This window comes from Plasmopara halstedii (assembly GCF_900000015.1).
Source record: "Plasmopara halstedii genome assembly, contig: Scaffold_1211, whole genome shotgun sequence".
Classification (NCBI taxonomy): Eukaryota; Oomycota; class Peronosporomycetes; order Peronosporales; family Peronosporaceae; genus Plasmopara; species Plasmopara halstedii.
The window spans coordinates 248,953-268,085 of record NW_020188126.1 but is presented as its reverse complement, the minus strand read 5'-3'; the positions used below and the strand labels follow the sequence as shown (position 1 = coordinate 268,085).

The following is a 19,133-nucleotide window of genomic DNA, read 5'->3' as shown; positions in this document are numbered from 1 at the left end:
GTAACCATCTGACGTCATCCGCCTGTCCAACAAGCATTCAGTGGTGTAATCCCAACACGGCTACTAGAACAACATTGGTCGTCCTTTCGGTGGCTTTTTTTGCAAATACGTGGTTAAGCAAGCTTTGACAATGCTAAAATCACTTGATGATTAGTGCGTTGCAATTTTGAGTTGCGCTAGTGGAAATCAAAACACTTACTTCTTTTGGCATAAGTTAATTGTTTAAAGTATATTACGAGTATGTTGGTGTTCGTTGTTTACATCTATGTGACTTTGCGATGCGTTGGACTTGTTTCCATTTCAATTTTATTAGTTTTACTGCAAAGAACCAATTCATCGAAGTCCTCTTGTTTGAGCTAAAAGCATCAATTCGATCGTTTGAATCCAAATTGTTGGACTGGAGATTGTATTTGATCTTTCGAATGGTATATTCTTTGCTGGATTTATCCTTCGTATTCCTGGGACTTCCGAAAAAATGATAACAACGGCAACCAAGTCTTGTTTTACGACATCTTCATAGCTATAATCACCATTGAGAATCCAAAATGAGGATGGCCGTCTCAAAGAAGGGCTTTTAAGACACATCACGACAGGAGAAGATGAGAGCGAGATAACGAAGAGATAGCTAGTGTACCGGTATCCAGCATCAGACCAAGATTCGGTCAGCTACTCGTGTCTTGGAGGCTTGATGAACGAATCTCGAGTTCTACTTCCACTCCACCCTGTACCATCATATCACGATGACACGTTGCCTTCATGAAAAGAGAGTGGCTCTTGCATGGCGGTATGCATCAGACGAAGTGAAGTGAGAGCCCGTGTGTGAGTCAACACACCTGGTGATTATTCTGAACAGCCTGCCGTCGGAATATGGGCTGACTTTTTCACCGCGAAACAACCAAGAAAATCAAGCTAAAAGAAGTCAGAGAGAAGCTGTTGAAGCGATAGAAGTTGTGTTACGAGAAGTAAGCTTTTTTAGAAACCTTTTGCGCTACTAAAAACAACCGACGTCTCAAGGGCAGTTGGGGGATCGGCCGCAAGAGCTACTAGCCACGAATGAACTGTAGTTTTTAGGTAAAGTGCTATGCGTGTGACTAGATGGGCCACATTGAACGGGACTTGCCTGCCAGGAATAATTAAAGGAATCAATGCAGTAAAAGAGATGCACTATTTGCTGCGGGTGATGAACGATCGACCGGTTGCCTAATTGACACGCGACCTCGCACATACGTGCATTCGTTCTTACATTGCATATGTCGTCACCCGGCTGTCTCGTAAACTCGAGAATCCCGGGTTACAACATTGGAGCTCCATAACTCGTGTACTACGCTACTTCTAGTCAACTCGACATCAGGATATCATCTACAAGGTGGAATCGAAACGGTAGTGGTCGAAGATTGTGTAATGCAGACTGGCGCAGCAACACTGATGACAGAAGCCCTGTATTATGTGTTTTGATACATATAAGTAATGCATCGGTTTTCTCAAGTTCAAGTACCAGAAAGCCGTCGCACTGAGCTTTGCAGTAGCCAAGTATATGGCTCTTAGCTTAATAACACAAGTACTTTGGACGCGCGCATTGCTCGAGGGCGTGGGTCACGTACAATTGGAAGGCTCACAAGCATGGAAAGACAGCCAAGGGTGACAGCTTTGTCCCACACATATTCAAAGAACGTGGACATCGGGTACCACTTTGTTTGGGAGAACTTATAGCATGGAAAACAAAAGATCGACTACATCGATACGAAGAAGCAACTTGCATATATGCTGACTGAGGCACTCGTACCCAAGACGCTCAAGGCTCTGCGCGAGGAATCGGGTGACAAGACCAAGTCAGAGCAAAGTTGATAAATCTGGCGGTGGGCGGAGTGTTGGGATTGCACCGCTGAATGCTTGTTAATAACGTCGCAAAGGTTTCGGTAACGGTCACAGTATATTGATTACAGACATAATGCATTGGTCTACATAAGTCAAATTACAATCTGTAGGCGTAGAGGTAGCACAGAGAGGAATTTTTCATTAAAAAAATAATATTTTGAATTTGATATTTTCTCGACAACAATTATACGAGCATGATGACTCAAAATTGTCATCTTTATTTTAATCTATATTTTTACCATTTGGGATTGTGGGTGCAGAGCTAAATTTTCCCAAAAATCACATTAATTACAATTAATGTTTGCTCTATTCTGTGTAATATTTATCGCGTATAAAATTTTCTTTTCGAAAATTTACCTACTGATTATCACAACAAAGAAAAAATAACCTAAATTGCAATGAATAAATTCAATAACAAAATGCAAGACTCGTCCTAAGCAAAGACGGGATTTTCAGTCAAAGTCTCCATTTAAAGAGCAGCGATAGCCATATCGCTAGTTTGCGTGTGCTGCATGATGCTTCGAAACTTCAATGTTTTCTGAGCCAGGCGCGCATTGTTGCTGAAAACATCGGAGGACGTGGCTGTGCTTATTAGCTCGGCAACTCGTGCTTTAACCTCTTCAACAAAAGCAAGGTCCAAAAACTGTACGCCTTCAGAGCTCAGCATGAATTGAAGACCTGATCGCAGGGGTAACACCGTCTTGGTTGTTGGACGTGTTTGGACTTCAGCTGCCTTGGACGAATAGAGGGGGCACAAGGATTCAAGTACAGGAGACGCTAGGAACGGAGTATCAGTTCCAGTTGGTGGCATAAAGAAAGCTTCAGAAGGATTGATAATGCGGCACATCGTGACCGAGGGCTTTCAATCGAGAGCCCTTTGTTACTGTAGGTGAAAGTGTCAGAATCGAAGAAAAGTGGAAATGACGGAGTGTGGCAGGAGGCCGAGTAAATTCTAATTGGACGAGACTTTCCGCCCAGAACATGTGAAACCACTTTCCGCTGGCTTACCCTTTTGCATACTTAAATAAAGCATAAATATCTAGATCAAACGGCTTTCAACGGTGAACCCATGCTAATGACAGAGCGAATGACTACAACAACAAAATTCTTTGAAGTGTATTGTCCAAATAAGCCCTAACAATGGAGTTTAGACGTATCAGCACACTCCACGAATGATTCTAACGCTCCATGCTCAAGGATTTGAGTAACTGTCAGACGCTTCTGCGGGTCGGTCTGCAACATACCGGACAGTAGCTGTAGAGCGCTTGCTGACATGGTCGACGCGACCCCCCAAGCCTGAAGAACTGGCTTGATACCTACTTGTTGTACTATTCGGAACGACTTGACGGACGATGATGCTAGTGGTACAAGTGGCGAACCTGTAAGCATTATGAATATGACGATCCCGAGCGACCAAATATCAGCCACCTTTGGATCGTACGTCTTGCCTGCAACAATCTCGGGTGCCATGTAGTATTTCTTTCCCACTTGACAACCACTAGCACTAGCAGCATATGTAGCGAGCCCAAAATCACCCAGTTTAATCTGTCCTTGATGTAGCATTATGTTTTCGAGTGAAATATCACGATGTGCGATTCCGTGTTTGTGTAGAAATGCTAACCCTGTTGAAATTTGAAATAGCACATGTAGTGCATTCGAACACGCCATGGTTCGTTGTTTTTGTCTACTAAGATAGTTGTACAAATCGCCATCTGCACAATATTCCATCACGAGCGAAAGCGTTTGTCGTTCAATAAATGAGTCTTTGTACTGTACAAGATTTGGATGTCCCCCGGCTGTTCGTATGATTTCTCCAATCTCTTTCTCAACAAATGGGTTGTCAACAAGATGATTATTCAACGAAAATTCTTTCATAGTTCTAGCCAGACGCTCAAGTGATACTTGTTTGACGACGACAGGAGGCAAGAGTGCCGGACTCGGCTTGACTTTACAATCATTTATTGTGTCTTCGCAAGCAACAATGCACCCGTACATTGTGACGCCGAGATCTCGAGTGACTTGGTATCGTTCGTGAAGTATTTGCATGACAATTGCTGTGATGGCAACGATTGAAATGAGGATCTGAAACAACATTGAATGGTGGGCCCGAAGCGAGCGATGAAATTTCTTGTTTCAACATCTGCGTATAGAAATTGTTTCAACTTGTGTAGTCACAGGCTCTGAGCTAATTGTAGTTTTGGCGTCGTCAGGTCTTATCTTCTTGATACTGTAAGTTGACGTATGAGATCACACAATACAATTCGAATTAGATCATGCTCGTCACGGGTTAGAGATAAAGATGTATCATCGCACGATACCGTTAATGCAGCTCAGTGCAAGAAGATACAAGAAAAAGTAAAATGAATCAGATCGCGTTCGTCACGGGTTAGAGATCTACAATTTTACGCTACCGTTGATTACAGCTCAGTGAAAGAAGGTACGAGGAAGAGTAGAGAAGGATGTCCATTTTACTGACACGGCAATCGTTAACAGCTTTCAAATTCGTGACCATCCTAGCCAGCTACATTTTTGTCCAGGAAGATGAGTCGTAGAGCTATTACCTTCAAGCCATAGGATAACATGTATATGATATCATTTCAAAAATGTCACGACATTGTTCAATGATATTACGAATTAAAAATGCATGGATATTAATCACCATATAACACGAAATCAAATTCCAACGCCATTGAGTTTATTTGAGGACGTAGGTTGGTAACTCATCAACCTCGGTTAGTCGATACTTAATTCTTTCTCAGAGCGTGCGAAATATTCGTCTGCTTCAGACTTTGCAGACTACTCGTAATTTATTGGCAGCCGTTGAAAATTCTACAGCTTTCGATTTAAGATTACATTTACATAAAGATATTGGATGCGCCGGATCTCTCGGTTATAAATTGGCCGTCAAAATAGAGCGACAGTAAATCGTCGAAAGCTTCGCTGGTAATCAAACCTAACCTTTGGTCTAGTATTGAAAATTTGAAAATATGCTCAGATCAGTAGTGTAAGAATGATATGCTTGAGCATGGAAAGTAAAGATACTTTGAGGAGCATGAGAAAAGGATAAGGGAGCCATGTGTGTCTGCGAGGAGATCTGTAAGTATGACTAACGCTATGAAACTGATGCACGTCAAGAAAGACAAATCAAAGTTGAGGTGATGATGGAACTTACTCGACGTTCCTCAACAAATGAAATCATGACAGGGGAAGCCAAGCCACTGAGGCAATGATTGCCTTTTATATAGCGATGATAAGAAAATATCCTGTGACCGTCTCTTTGAGGTCACATACACCGCCACAGTTTTGTGTGCACAGTTAAGATTTTTTCTCACGCGTTTCAAGTCAACCTGTTCACGAAAGGTCAATGCGCTTCATTTTCAACGCTGTTCCAACTACTGTCTACAGTAATAAGCCGTCCAACTCAATCTGCAATATATTTGAACATTTTCCACTTGACGTATTCGTACTTTAAAATACAGCTTGGAGGACCACCGCATCTGGATCAAGAAAACTAGAACTAAATACGCCGATTAATTGTTGTCGTATAAAGATATGAAGATCGTGGACAATTCATTAAAGGTCCGTGTCGAAAGATGACAAGCGGCATAAAGAATGGAATCATGCCATAAAAAGTAAGTGTATTGATTATTACTAACGCAACTCAGAATCACATTGCTCTCGTCATGCACTTACCATCGAGTGCTTTCGACTTTATCGGAGCTTGCTTCACCACGTATTAGCAAAAGAAAAAGCCACCGAAAGGACGACCAAATAGGCAGGTTGGACCATAGATGGGACGACCGATTGTATTCCAGTAGCCGAGAGGATACCGCCATCCAAAGCGAAAGCCACCAGCATATGGAAATCGGAAGCGGTGACGGAAAAATCGACCACGGCCTCCTACGAAATGTTCCTTGTTCGTTTCAGGAATTGGATCCTCGTCACCAATGAGTATCGCTCCGGCCGGAAGTTGTTCTACATTGTTTGAAGCCTCATCTTGAGCTTGAGCACAATTAAGAACAGCGAGAAACATAAAGAGTAGCGCAAGAATGGAGTGCTTCATCATCTTGATAATGAGGGGTGCTGTTTTTTTAAGCCACTTGTGAATTGGAACGTAAAACAGCGAATGAGTAGGAAAAGAAACTCCAAACCAGTTGCTGTCGTCAAACTTCTATCAAGATCATCACATTCTTTCTGGGCAATTACTGGAATAATCGTAGAATTTAGTCGAACTGATACTTTGATCTCGATGTGATCATAACTCAAACTTGAGTTTGAATTCGTTATGTTCTTAAACATACACTTAACGACAAGTGCGAAAAGTAGTAATAATCAGTATTATTACGAAACTGATTTTTCTAAGATCGGATTTTTTCATTTACTTCATCGGGTGATTCAACCGCCATGCTTTTTTGCAGAATACTTGTAAATGTAAATGTACTACGGACAAGCTCAGTGGAAATCAAGTACAATCTCGCTGCTGAAAACTTTCTCCGTCTATATATCAAAACAATAAAGAGGAGAAGCCAACATTCATCGTGTAAATATATTTAAACCCCACATCAGATCGATTATATTACTTAAAGTTCATAATCGCATCAAGTGCTTTTTCAATATTATTTAGGTCGCTCGAGACAGAGAGAGAGCCCGTTATTTCTCTCTGTATTAACTTTGACACACCAAAAATGTCAATCAGCCTCTGCAACAACGAAAGCAGTCGAACTTCACTAAAATTATCATCGTGTAGAATTACTGAAATGTCGAATGCAAGCGAGTCGGCCATACTACGTGTCCAAAGGGGTAATTGTTCAATTGTAGCTCCAAGTTCATTCTGACACAGGATATATTTTTCATTCAGATTAGACGCAGCACGAGAGGTTAAGCTTATGGGTACAGATGTCTCAGTATATGAGCGGCCACGAAAACTAGAAACGATTGAGTCTGGACTCTTAAGTCTCATGCATGTTGAAAAAAATTGCCATGCCTCAGCTGCCTCCATAAACGAATTGAAAGTGACTGCGCCATCGCCGCGAGTGTAAGCATTTCGATACAACATAGCGACTAACCAGGACGGAACCTCGTCGTTTAATGTGTGTACCATAGCATAAAACTGTTCCATATCCATTGACGTTTGAGAAATGTTTGACATTGTGGATATCCCCGTTTCAGCAGTGGAATCTGATGTCGCTACTGCTGTTGACGTGGCTGCTTGAAACATAAGGCGAATAGCTGCACGACGATGCGCTTGCTCTTCTTTGTATTCATGCATCATGAGATCAATCCACAAATGCGCGTCTATAAATCCAGGTGATTCGTGCGATTGTGTATCCTCAACCAAATTTTCAAAATGCTCTAATGACTTCGTAAGCTCGTCCTTTACCTCCATCGGAGGCTTAATGTATATATCTAGTCTTTCGTCTTCAGGGACATCCTTTACTTCATGCTCAGTCATTTTACTGAAAAGAACATTTCGCTCAAATTCTGTTGCTCTGGAAAGGACGATACTAGTCGCAAGTGATGCATGTTTCAATGGTATCCAAATCTTCTTTGGTACTCGCACTCGAGATGCTGGACCTTTCGTTTGATCAGTACCAAGTAAAAGATCATATTGTTGCGAAAAGATTTGGTAAGAAGCCTTCTCTCTTAATGGACCCCAATTCAACTGTCCTTCTGATGTGATGTCCAAAACATGGTAACAATAAAGCATAAACACGTGTTCATCTTCTCCATCTCTCTCGTCAAGAAGGGATAAAAATAATTTTGCTTCCAGATACCCTTGTTTTACAAGAGCTTTAACACCATAGTAAAGACACCATCGATCCTCATTCGCTTGCATTTGTATATTCGCATGACTTGTGTCCCACTCGGCACGTTTGCTAGTAGCTTTTTCGGTTTTCAATGACCGCCACGGTGAGAACCACGCATATACAAACTCCGGCATACGAATTCGTAATGGAAACAACCCCGCAGTATGTTTACACATGAGGTTGTCTAGCTGCTTCGCATAAATGATGGATCGCATGCAACTGAGCGTCCAGGAAACATCGCGTTGTGGACGATAGCCGTTTAAATTAGGTAGTAAAACACGATAATAGAGGCACTGGATGCGTCTCTCATTCGATGGCTTGTGGGTCTCAGTCTTGTACGTCGAAGCCACATCAACATTGTCTACTCTATCGACAGAACCTTTATTCGCGTCACCGATACATAACGATTGCTTGCACTGTAAGCATAGTCTACTTATTGAAGGCTCCAAGTCGTTTGCTACCAAATAAGCATTTCGCTCCTCTTCTTCTGCTTCCTCTGCTTGTCTTCGCACTTCTTCTTCCCGAAAAAGTTTTATCTCCTTAGCTGCTATCAAGTTACTGTTCTGTTCCATTAAAGATGCTATCACGCTATCTTTTGTACTCACTAAATTGTTCAGATCGGTCAGTTTGTCCCTCAAAGCATCTCGATCTCGAGTAAGTTCCTCCAATTTGCTTTCAAGCTGCTGTTTTTCTTGTACGACTGGGCGCAGCTGTATCGTCTCCTTGTGACATCGTTCATACTTATGCTCAAGCTTGTTATATTTTTCGTGCAACTCCATGGCTTTAACGTTTTCCGTATCTTCTCGCATTTGACGAAAAATCGCATTTAGAGTCTTCATGGTATCGCTCATCTTCATCATTTGCTCCTTCAAATCAATCACTTGTTGTTCCAAGTCCCTCTTTTCGCTCTCAAAAGCCGTTTGTAGCTTGTTCATCTCAGCATCATTACGCTTTTGTATCTTCTGTACATTTTCTTCATGCACCTCATCAATTCGATGTACTTGAAGCCTGAGATCTTCCACTTGTTTCTTCTCTTGCAAGAATAGATTCCACTGGAGCTTGTATATGTTTTCAAGCTCAAAAAATGTCTTAGCATACACCATGCGAGCTTTACCAAGAACGACGCCTTGTTCAAGAAATGAGTTTGTCAGCATGGACTCAAGCTCGCCAATGATCAAATCCGACCACTTTTGCTCAAACAAAACCTTCGCGAGCTTTTTGCAGCTATCAGATGAAGTTTCACCAGCTTCCACGCTGTATCGTTGTTTTATATGAGCATAAATTGCCATATAATCCTGATCAAGCATGGACAATTTCTCTTCACTCGCAATATCAATATGCTCGTTCTTGTCGATAAACTGAATAGCTGTATCGAAACATTGCTCCAGATCGAGTAGATCCACTCTTCGACATGGGCGATCGACACAAGTGACGTCTGTCTTTTCCATACCTCGAGTTCCCAAGCCCCGCTCACCAAAGCCAGGGATATATAACCACGTCTTATTCTGATTTTGAGTCGCGTGAAGGCTCCTACTAGACATTTTTTCGATGGAATAATAACGCGAACCTGATGCATCGCCTTCTTCCGAATGCTGCCTTGATTGTAATTTTCGAAATTTGGTGCTTGCAACACGAGGAAGTTTACTCGTAGACTTTGATGAACCAATCTTCGACTGGGGTAACAAACTATGCTCTAAATTTTTTGAACGATCAATGGCTACCTTTTGTTCACCTAATGGGGCAATTTGGAACAAAGAGCTTCTGTGCAAAGGTTGAGAACCCTTTTGATTCAACAGAAACGCTTTCACATCGAATTCCCTTTCCGTTTCAACTTGATTATTGCGAGTAGAATACGCCTCGGTAGTCGATACAGGTTGACAATCTTGTGCATTTGATGAGGCTGATGAGTTGATGTGGAACACTGCACCTCCTAAGACTGAAAATGCCCCATGTGGGGGTTTTGTGGTAAGATACTTGCTGGACTTGCGAGAGCTTCGTATTCCATCCATGACCAAACATGCAAAGTGCGTTACGGGTAAAAATAAAGCAGAAGTATTCCCGAAAAATATATGCGGCAGTCAACAGACTGTCATTTTTATGGTAAGGTAGAATATGACATAAAAAACTTTTCTTCAGGGATTTTCTGGTTCTTCTTGTTTGAAAAATCATATCATCCATCTTCCTTGAAAATGCATTCTTCCGCGGTTTGTATTGCATGTGCCCACTCATAAAAGGTAAAATGACATCGCCAATTTTACGAGCTGTATGTTCCTATTATTAACTGTCCGTTCGAATGTACAGTGTCGAATATTATAAAGCGGTCGGTATCCCAATCATGACTTTGCAAATGTTTTAATTACGACAGCTTGGTCGTGTTCTTGAATTAGCATCTAACCGTTTTTGGTGGTTCAAAGTCGCCCGACAAGGCTGCTTTGACAATCAAGACAGCAGTCCTAATATTAATGCTACTCTCTAAAGGACTACAATCTTATGATTGCAGTATACAGGAATTCGGTGTTACTTCATCCATTAATCTCCTGACTCATTTGAACCTCAGAAGATGGTCAGCATTATGCAGCCATTCATTATGCGTCCAAAAGTATCCCTGACAACAGTAAAAAATCGTGAAAAAGCTTGACACGCCTTAACTTGTTAAATTGAGCCGCTTGGGCTTTGCTACGTTGGATCCAAATCGATTTTTGTGACGCACTCCTCAGAGAAATAACTTTCATAACACTGATTATTCGGCAAAATGCCTAGCTACCCTATAATCCAGCAAAACCACGAAAAAAAACGTAGTCCATACAATTTCCAAGTATGCATGGGCCAAGTTGGAGATCGCACGTCCAAGTTCCCCCGCGGCCGAAAATTGGGTTGGTTCTGGTGATGGTCTTGGGATTTATGGATTCTGTCTTCTTCTAAGAAGTCTAAATTTGGTTTTTTGCGGTAAATCATTCCGGATTGTCATCGGGAAATCGTTCAGCTAGGCAACGGTGATATGCGAGATCCCATCGAGAAGAACCACCGGTGGTATGCGAAAGCGAAATCCCATTGGAAAGAGCCACCTTAACGCTTACTGATGCCCTCAGGGGAAACGATAGTAGGCGGTTATGTAAGGCATACAGATTGCTAACGTTTGAAGTCTATCACACCAACCGGCTGCGCAAATTGCGACGATGATCGCGTGAACCCGTGGTCCCACTTGGACACAGTATTAAACCGGGCTCGACGAACTTGCACAGTAGGAGAAAACCTCCCACTAACCCCCAAGCCCCCAGCTCCAAAATAAAGTCCGAAAGGATTAAGGAGAGGTCTAAACTCAAAAACGTTTTGCCCGTTTGATAAACAGAGCGGCATACTCTTAATCTCTTTCAGTGAGAATGTACCCAATTTTCGACATGCGAAAAATGGATATGGGAAACGTTAAGGGTGGTCATGGCAATGCAGCCACTGTTAACACAAATTTGTCGTCACACAGTAGAAAGCCGTTAATGATGCATAGCCTCGGGACACAGTGGTGGCGCTTCAGAAAGATCGTTCTGTTAGCCTGCAGCTCTTGCAGACTGCGTCATTTATTGCTCAGAGATTAAGGTAGAAGATATTGATAGTATCGCTCAATGTGGAGCACTACGACGGCATTGACCGAGCTTAGACGTCCATAACAGTGGCATGAAAGTCGTGAAAGCGGATATCATTCCGATGTAGCCATATACACCAGAAAATCACTAATCAAATAATGTGAAAAACCACAAAGAGTCTATAGCCATAGCGGGCCTTGGCCGCCGGTTTAGGTTTAGATTCCAGCTTAAAAAATCAGACTGAGTCCCATGGGACTCCAAGTGCGCCAGGAAAAAAAAGGCGTAGAAACTGGTTATCCAGTCTGCCCAAACTTGTAGGAGAAAGTCACAGTACCAAAAAAAATGAGAGATCGTTTCTATGACCTCGCATCCATGGGGTCACATCGACTGAGCACTGGGTAGGTATTGAAGGCGACAGCCAGAGCCGTGAATCCTATTATTCACATCTAACTTTCGCCTCATACACGCTCGTGTATCTGAGACACCGTCACGTCCTCTAGAAGATCCTTGAACATTCTCCGCTCAATGTGCCCTGCGTCAATGACACAAAAACCACCCAGCCTAGCCGGATCCGAGGGCGTCCGGCGCCCGTGGGCAAAGCCCTTCTTCTTCTTCTGCACGGTGTGCATCTCCGGACAGCACGTCCGCGGCTTCACGGGAAGCACGTCCCAAGCAAGGCGCATTTGAGAATCAACTAGGTTCTCCGTAGTGTATGGAAATTGTGACAGGAAGATTCAAAGGCAACAAGTCAGGACAATTGTTAAAGTTGTAAAAGTCTTTGAGTAAAATAAACCGTTCAGGTAGAGTGCAACAAAATAATTCATCGATTACTCTGCCCTGACTAGTTTCCCATTTCTTATCTGCCATAAAGCAATTCTACTTACCCCGACAATTTGCATGACTTGGTGTTTATCATTCAATATCGACCAAAACTTTTTTTGCGAACTTCCGATCGTTCACCGTCGGCTAATGGATCTTGCTTTTACTTTGTGCATCGCTGAGGTATTATCTGATCGCGGACGTCGAAAATTTCAGTTAAAACGAACCACCAAAGACTGCACCCTTGCTATTGTCGGTCCACGCGTCACCCAATTTAATCAGCAGCTTTTTAATGTGTCCTTTCTATCGCTTCCGGTTTCTATTGGCAGCCTCACCTAATTGGGTTGGGCAGTCTTCAGTACCCGAAGAGTCAATTAAAAGCCCGTAGCTGACACAATGCTTAAATCATGTCGCTTTTAGCTCGACTTGAATTCACAACAACTATCCTTATCACCCTATACCTAATTTGAAAAAAGCGTCCGCTTAGTCATGTTTCTACGATGTGGCATGCACTATCGGCTTGTCGTGCTCTTTGTTTGAGCAAACAACTCGCAAGCATAGGGGTGTAAGGGCTTCATCCTGGCCCGGCGAGAAAATAAGATATAATAAATCCTTAATCTCGACGTGATCAAGTCTGCAATAGTCGTAGCGACTCTTCGTTGTAAACAGGCAAGCTTGGCTCCCTGAGCCAGGCACAGCTCATTGGAGATGAGCTAGACGTCATCGTGAGCTTCAAGGTAGAGTTTCGCAACGTGTTGATTGACGAAAACGCATTCAAAGTGCGCGATTCGCTTGGAGGATAGGTGGAGCTTAGAGAATATTTCTGTCCGTAAACGGTTCTGCCGTTTGCCTCTTGGTGGTGGCGCGGGGTCGGGACTCAGATAGTCGCTACGACCGTTTTCACCAAGATCACCGAATTGGACTGGCTTGATATCGTCGACCGCGAGGACCGGGTCAATCTTTAAGGCTTGTTGAGCCACTGAAAACACGTAAGAGAAAAGCTTACGGTGGAAAATGCTCATAGGAGCAGGTAATGTAGGGTTTAAAGCGATGGAGGTTTTCCTCCAGTATTCCTTCAAGGGCAATGGGTGCTCATTGAGCGTTACTTTTAAGCTAGTATGAGCTTGTAACGGAGTTACGCGTACTCTTGTAAGGAGGGTCGGGTCGGACAATCTTGTGCGACCGTACATAGGTGTGTAGTACACAGTGGTTGTAATCACACAGTGGTGTGGCTACACCGTAACAAGAAGCCACCACACGACAGGATTGCCAGCAGTAATGCATATTACTATATTGATTAGGTTTTGCTACATTATTTAGGTATTACTATATTATTTAAGAAGACCTAGAATTTAGATATTGACGGCTCTGCCGCAACTAAAACAATTAAATACAGTCTCCTTTTTTTACAGTTGCCTTGGTAAGGCTTTAGTACTTAGAAGTAGCGGATTGCGATCTGCTACACACTGGGTGGATGCGTATCCTTCTCGGAAAGTTCAGCGTATACGCTAGGCCTCGCTTGGCCACGGCCTTAAAATGTCCAATAAACCGTGGGCGTAAATTCATCTTAAAGACAGCAGAAACCGCATGTGTAGAAAGGTTTTTAGCACTTAATAAAACAAGGTATCTGACCTTAATGTTTTCGACATTTCTTCTTCCTTTTCCGTCAGCATATTTCTTCTGCATGTCTTCGCTTTCAGTCATCGCTTCGCGAACGTGTCATAAGACACTCAGTCTTGTAGACAGGAAGTATCCGATTTTTTTTCGCAGGGTGAGGGGGTAGACATCAGCTAGCCGTTCGGCTATCCTCCCCCACCAAGCCCTGAGCCATGGGATGGCGGCGTCAGCAGGAAGTGAGGATTAATAATTCCGTTCACGTAGAACGGCGTATAGCCGGTACACGAATGCACTGCATTATTCAGAGCAAACTCTACAAGTGGCAAGATAGCGCTTCAGCGCTTCGGCGTCTCAGCGCAGACGCTGAGGAGAACGTCTTCGACAACGCGATTCACGCGCTCAGTCTGACAATCGGTCTGTGGATAGTCCGCTGTTGAGATAGCCAACTTGATGCCCAGCACCCTCAAGAGTGTAGACCAAAACTTCCCAGTGAAGCGCAGTCTCTATCAGAGACATTTGACTCCGGAAGTCCATGCTGTTGAAAGACACGATCCACTAACAGCGTCGCTGTACCCACACCATCGTTGTGTCCGCTACCGTCGCAAGATGATTCATCTTGCTCAAACAGTCCACAGAGATCACCACACACGTGTTGCCTGCCGAGTCCTTCGACAGGCCAAACACAAAGTGTATACTCATGGACCGCCAGCACCCGAAGGATATCGGTAGACTGGCCAGCGGCGCCGCCGCATTCGAAGGAAATTCACCCTCCGACACGTCTCACACGTGCGCAAATATGTTCTCGTCCAATTGTACAGCTTGTGCCACCAATAGTGGCAACTCACCGAGCTGTACGTCTTCTCACGACCGAGATGACCATTCAGTGGGGTGTCGTTGGCCTCATAGTAAGTACGATATTTTAAATTCTCGTCGTGAGGAACTACAATTCGTGGCGTATCCGTTGAATTGGTGCTATAATACAGCTACCCGTCACTCAACGTATATGGGTGTAACCGTAGTCGCAAACGCGCCGACAATTTTCTTGTCCGAAATTCCAAATTCCGAGCTCCTTGCCCCCGAGAGCCTGTAGCGTATATTAATACCCGCGTATGAGGCGCGGATCAAATCCCTCATTGACGACGTCACTGTCGTGACATGAGCAAGCTCATAATCCGGTCTGCGTGTCAGCGCATCAGCCAAAACATTCAGCTTTTCTGGGTTATACTTTCACCCCGTATTTATATTCAGAATATGAGCCACCTGGCAATCCCCAGCGAGAGTGAGGCGATTGAGTCGCAGTGCGTAGTGACGCATGATGTGTGTAGATCACGAACGGCTTTGTGCCCAGCAGGTGCAGTCGAACTTGACAAGTGCATACTTCATCGCAAGTATAACCCTGTCGTGGACTAGGTAGTTCCTCTCCGCAGGCTTAAGCTGGCGGGATTCGAGCGCGATCACTCGGTCCCGCCCCTCGGCGTCTGCTGGTAGCAGTGCGAAAATCCAAAGCGTCACAACCGACACTAAAAGGACGATCGGGGTCTGATAACGACGATATTGGTGCATAATGGAGGGTCTCTTAAATTCTGGCAAAAGCCTCCCGATGTTCGGTCCCAACACCAATCCCCTTTCTAAGGAGATGAGACAATGGCCGTGCCATTTCCACATAATTCGCGCTATACTTGTGCAAGTTGTTGGCGAGGCCAAGCCACTTGCGCAAGCTCTTTTGGCTTTTTGGAACCGGCCAGTCCACAATTGCCTTGACCTTAGCGGAATCCGCTCAAAAGCCACGCTTCCCAACGAATCACCATAAAAAGTGAATTTCTTCCGCGCCGAAAATGTACTTACCGGCTTTTGCATACAGCTTATTCGTGCGCATGTACTCGAGCACCGCTCTTAAATAGACGATGCGGTTTTATCATCTGTCCTCCCGTGCATCGCACAACTGTGAACGAAGATGTTGTCAAAAATATCTGTGCATACGACCCGGCGGGGCCTAAACAACTGCGTCAAAAGACCATAAAATGTTAATGGTGCATTTGACAGTCCTTGTCGCATCACCAGCCTCTCCCAGCGCACCCCGCTCCGAAAACTCACCGCTGCCAGCGGAATATCACTCCCTCCCATGAGCAATTGGTAACAACTATCGACCAAGTCAAGTGCGCTGTACTTTGTAGAGCTAACCACATTGCTCTGAAGAACTCCTTTCTAGGAATTGGCGTTTGTGCCGAAATGATGGCCTCGTGCTTCGCACGGAAAAAGGCGTCAATGACGTCACACTGCTCTTTGGGCCGGGGTCATTGACGTGTCACGCAGTATCTGGTTCCCGAAGCCAGGCCAATCTCATGACGCACACCTCGGTCCGGAGGTAGGACCGTCGGCGGGTTTTTGGAGACAACGTCTTGGAATTCCTTTACCAAAGCATAATATGAATCCAAAGGATCCTTTGGGATCGACGATACACACGGATCACTTCGTGCATTGTGCACTCTCTGAGTGTCCTCTTGGACAGCTTCATCCGGCGCAGTAACGCAAGTCCCCTTTACTAAGTGAACAGTTACGGTGTAACCCGATCGCGCTTCAGCATACAGCTGACTTCATTCGATCGTGGAGCGTCGAGCATATTGCCTGACGCACCAGAATCAACAAGGATTTTCCATGGATCATCAAAGCTTTTTACAATCGCTTCTACGATCAGCTAGCCTGGCTTACACACACGTTCTGTGTTCAAGATCACGCAGCTCATTGGGGCTGGGCCCTGGTGCCCTCTACCTCTTTGAGGCTCAACAGAACTCAGTTCTCCCTCAGTAGGGCGTCCCGCGCCTAATGGGTGGTCTTGTTTTCTTGCGTCAAACTGGACTGGTTAGAAGTAGAAAGTCGATTCGCCTAACATTTACGCACCTTGCGCAAGGGACAACCCGTCCGAAGGTGACGGGTGTCTCCACAGACATAACACCTTTAATCGCTGGCAGCAAATCGGAGCTCTGCCCTCTCTCCGCATACCTGAGGTCCATCAGCTCGTGCCCGCTTAACGAGCTATGAGAATGTGCATTTCAACGAATCCGTGCCTATTTTTAAGTTAATTCGGCACTTAATGCCACATTCACCTCTTCTTCAAAAGAAGACGGGTGCACACGAAAAACTCTGGCCACGCCAGTGCGGAGGTTCTCCTTGAAGACGGTGACTGCGACCGCCTCGGGGAGAATATCTGCTGCCATCCCAGCGATAAGAGTTCTCAAGTCTTGGACAAAGTCCACCAACTTCTTCTTGCTCTGTTGTGCAGCAAGGAGACGCGATCTCACGCGATACGCCTGATTAGGCAGCGAGAGCACTCGCAGAAGCTGACGCGTCTGCTCATTCCAAAAGGGGAACGCAGCATCAACCGAAGCGCCGCACGTTAGTGCCCAATCTCGCGCTCGACCCCCGAGCTTGGAGATAGCTAGCGCCAAGCGCTGCTGCTTACTCTGGAGCATGGCGGATCACAAAGCTATCTCGGCCTCTCTCATCCACAGAAGAAGATTCTCTTCATCCTTACCCTTAAAGGTCTTAACGTTCACCATAAGCGGCCTGGGTCGAAAGTAATCATCCGTCGTCGATGTTGGCGTCATAGACGCTGTCGACGCTGACAACTGCAGTAAGTGCTCTAGCAGAGCATTTTCATAGTTTGAAAACGCATTCATGCGCGCGCTTATGGCCTCGGGCTCTTGTACAACGAGGTTGCTCCACGTCTCAGGGCCCAGTAGGGACATCAGCTTATTATGCCCGTCCTGCGTGCCCTAGAGCAAAGAGGAGTATTCCTTTATATCCTCACAGAGGATCAGTTATAACGACTCAGGCGTAAATTGACTTCGAGTGCTACCAAGTACAGCGGGGCTGCCGTAGCTCTTTGCATAGAGGAAGCTAAGCTGAGGTCACCGACCTGACGTTCCTTCAGGGATCCGGCGCAATTAAACGCGGAAGCTTTGGCGGCGGGGCGGTGCCCAAAGGCGCCCGGCCACCCAGAAGTTGAACCAGCAACTGGTTCTGAGCACGGAGTGCAACAGCTCAACAGCTTCCGTTTCTCACGATGCAAGCCGCTCCATCGTCACATTTCGTGACGTATTTGCCTGCTCGACGGCTAGGAGTCGCTCTGAAAGAGCATGATAATGCTCGATGCGAGGCAGTCGGCGCGCAAAGTGCGGTATGCTCTAGAGGTATACCGCACAGCGGTAGACGACCTCGGAGAGATACTTGGCAGAAGGCCGATGACGACAGACTCTGTATATCAACGCTCAAAGTACATCGCTTGTCACCGGACGGCGATCAACCAAGTCGTCATTGTACCCTGCCGACTCTCTCGATGAGAATGGTGGCACCCGCTACCACGTGGAGCGCCTTGTGCGTCGACGTCGTCGACGGGGTTAAATCCAATATCTTGTGAAGTGGCGGGGATACCTAAATTTGAGAAATCGTGGGACTTTGGGGTGCCACTTCGGCAAGACTGCTCAGACGTCGTAGACGCTTATAATCAGAAGGATCATGACGCTTCACGTCGTTTTGCGCACCGCGCTTCTCGGCAGTACCCCGGGAAGCCGGATGGCCATGATTTGAGCTGAAGCCATGGCCCTGAGCTGCTGTGGTCGTAGACTCACCCCTCACCCGTACGAGAAACCGCAAAGCTCGCAGAAGCGTTGTGGAGTTTCATATGTCGCAGGGCGACAATACGCAGAATTCGGCGCTGCGCATTGAGTTCGGCAATCTTCTAAGACGGCGCTCAACGCGCACGTCCACTTCCTTGTGACTTCTCAGTAAGGCAGACAGCGAAGACAGTTTCCGGTGCCGCTGCACCCACCGATCATAGAGCACATCGTCATCTGCAGCGCTTTTACCAGGGGCGAGCACCATAGGGATGGTCCGCATAGCTTGAAGGCGAGTGCGATGCCGATCCTTGGGTTACCAGAAATTGAGCTCGCAAAGCTTTCCGTTGATCAAGCTCAGCTTGTGTGTTGGCCGGAGGCCCGACAACGTAAACGCCTAACGATCGACTGATCGCGTCTTTTGCTTCAGTAGCGGAATTCGCCGAGCAGAAGCCGTATTCCACGTGAGGATCTAAGACCGAATGTAGATACGAGCGCAGGAGAGACATCCTGTGAGCAGCTTCCGATTGCTACTTCTGTGCATCGTCGAGGCGATTGGTAATGATACCACTTCCGCCGGAAGCCGGAGATCGGGGAACAGACATGGTGTCCATAGGCTGGATGTTTTGTGTGTCGTAGACACAGTGCTCATAGAGCGGAGAATGGTTCAAGTTTTTCTTATGAACGTGAAGGTACCTCAGATCCACGAGCCTCGTATGAGGCGACCGTTAATTGTGAATTGAGGATATTCACAATTTTAATGGGGAAGATTGTAACGGGGTTACACGTGCCCTTGTGAGGAAGGGCGGGTCGCACAAGATTGT

General features: G+C 45.4%; 5 protein-coding genes across 5 annotated transcripts; 1 reads left to right on the top strand and 4 right to left on the bottom strand.

Moving 5' to 3' along the window:
• Positions 1–2,344: 2,344 nt before the first annotated feature.
• Positions 2,345–2,722, bottom strand: PHALS_00731 (uncharacterized protein; the record flags this gene model as incomplete). The annotated part of the gene is made up of 1 exon (XM_024730456.1): positions 2,345–2,722. One exon carries the CDS (start codon positions 2,720–2,722, stop codon positions 2,345–2,347), a length of 378 nt encoding a protein of 125 aa, XP_024580732.1.
• Positions 2,723–3,009: 287 nt separating this feature from the next.
• On the bottom strand, positions 3,010–3,921 carry PHALS_00730 (serine threonine protein kinase; the record flags this gene model as incomplete). Its single annotated transcript, XM_024730455.1, has 1 exon — positions 3,010–3,921. The coding sequence occupies one exon, from the start codon at positions 3,919–3,921 to the stop codon at positions 3,010–3,012; it is 912 nt and encodes a 303-aa protein (XP_024580731.1).
• A 1,690-nt stretch (positions 3,922–5,611) lies between these two features.
• On the bottom strand, positions 5,612–5,941 carry PHALS_00729 (uncharacterized protein; the record flags this gene model as incomplete). The annotated part of the gene is made up of 1 exon (XM_024730454.1): positions 5,612–5,941. One exon carries the CDS (start codon positions 5,939–5,941, stop codon positions 5,612–5,614), a length of 330 nt encoding a protein of 109 aa, XP_024580730.1.
• Positions 5,942–6,451: 510 nt separating this feature from the next.
• PHALS_00728 (uncharacterized protein) lies at positions 6,452–9,691 on the bottom strand (the record flags this gene model as incomplete). Its single annotated transcript, XM_024730453.1, has 2 exons — positions 6,452–8,098; positions 8,288–9,691. 2 exons carry the CDS (start codon positions 9,689–9,691, stop codon positions 6,452–6,454), a joined length of 3,051 nt encoding a protein of 1,016 aa, XP_024580729.1.
• A 2,538-nt stretch (positions 9,692–12,229) lies between these two features.
• On the top strand, positions 12,230–12,467 carry PHALS_00727 (uncharacterized protein; the record flags this gene model as incomplete). Its single annotated transcript, XM_024730452.1, has 2 exons — positions 12,230–12,335; positions 12,409–12,467. 2 exons carry the CDS (start codon positions 12,230–12,232, stop codon positions 12,465–12,467), a joined length of 165 nt encoding a protein of 54 aa, XP_024580728.1.
• Between the last annotated feature and the right edge of the window lie 6,666 nt (positions 12,468–19,133).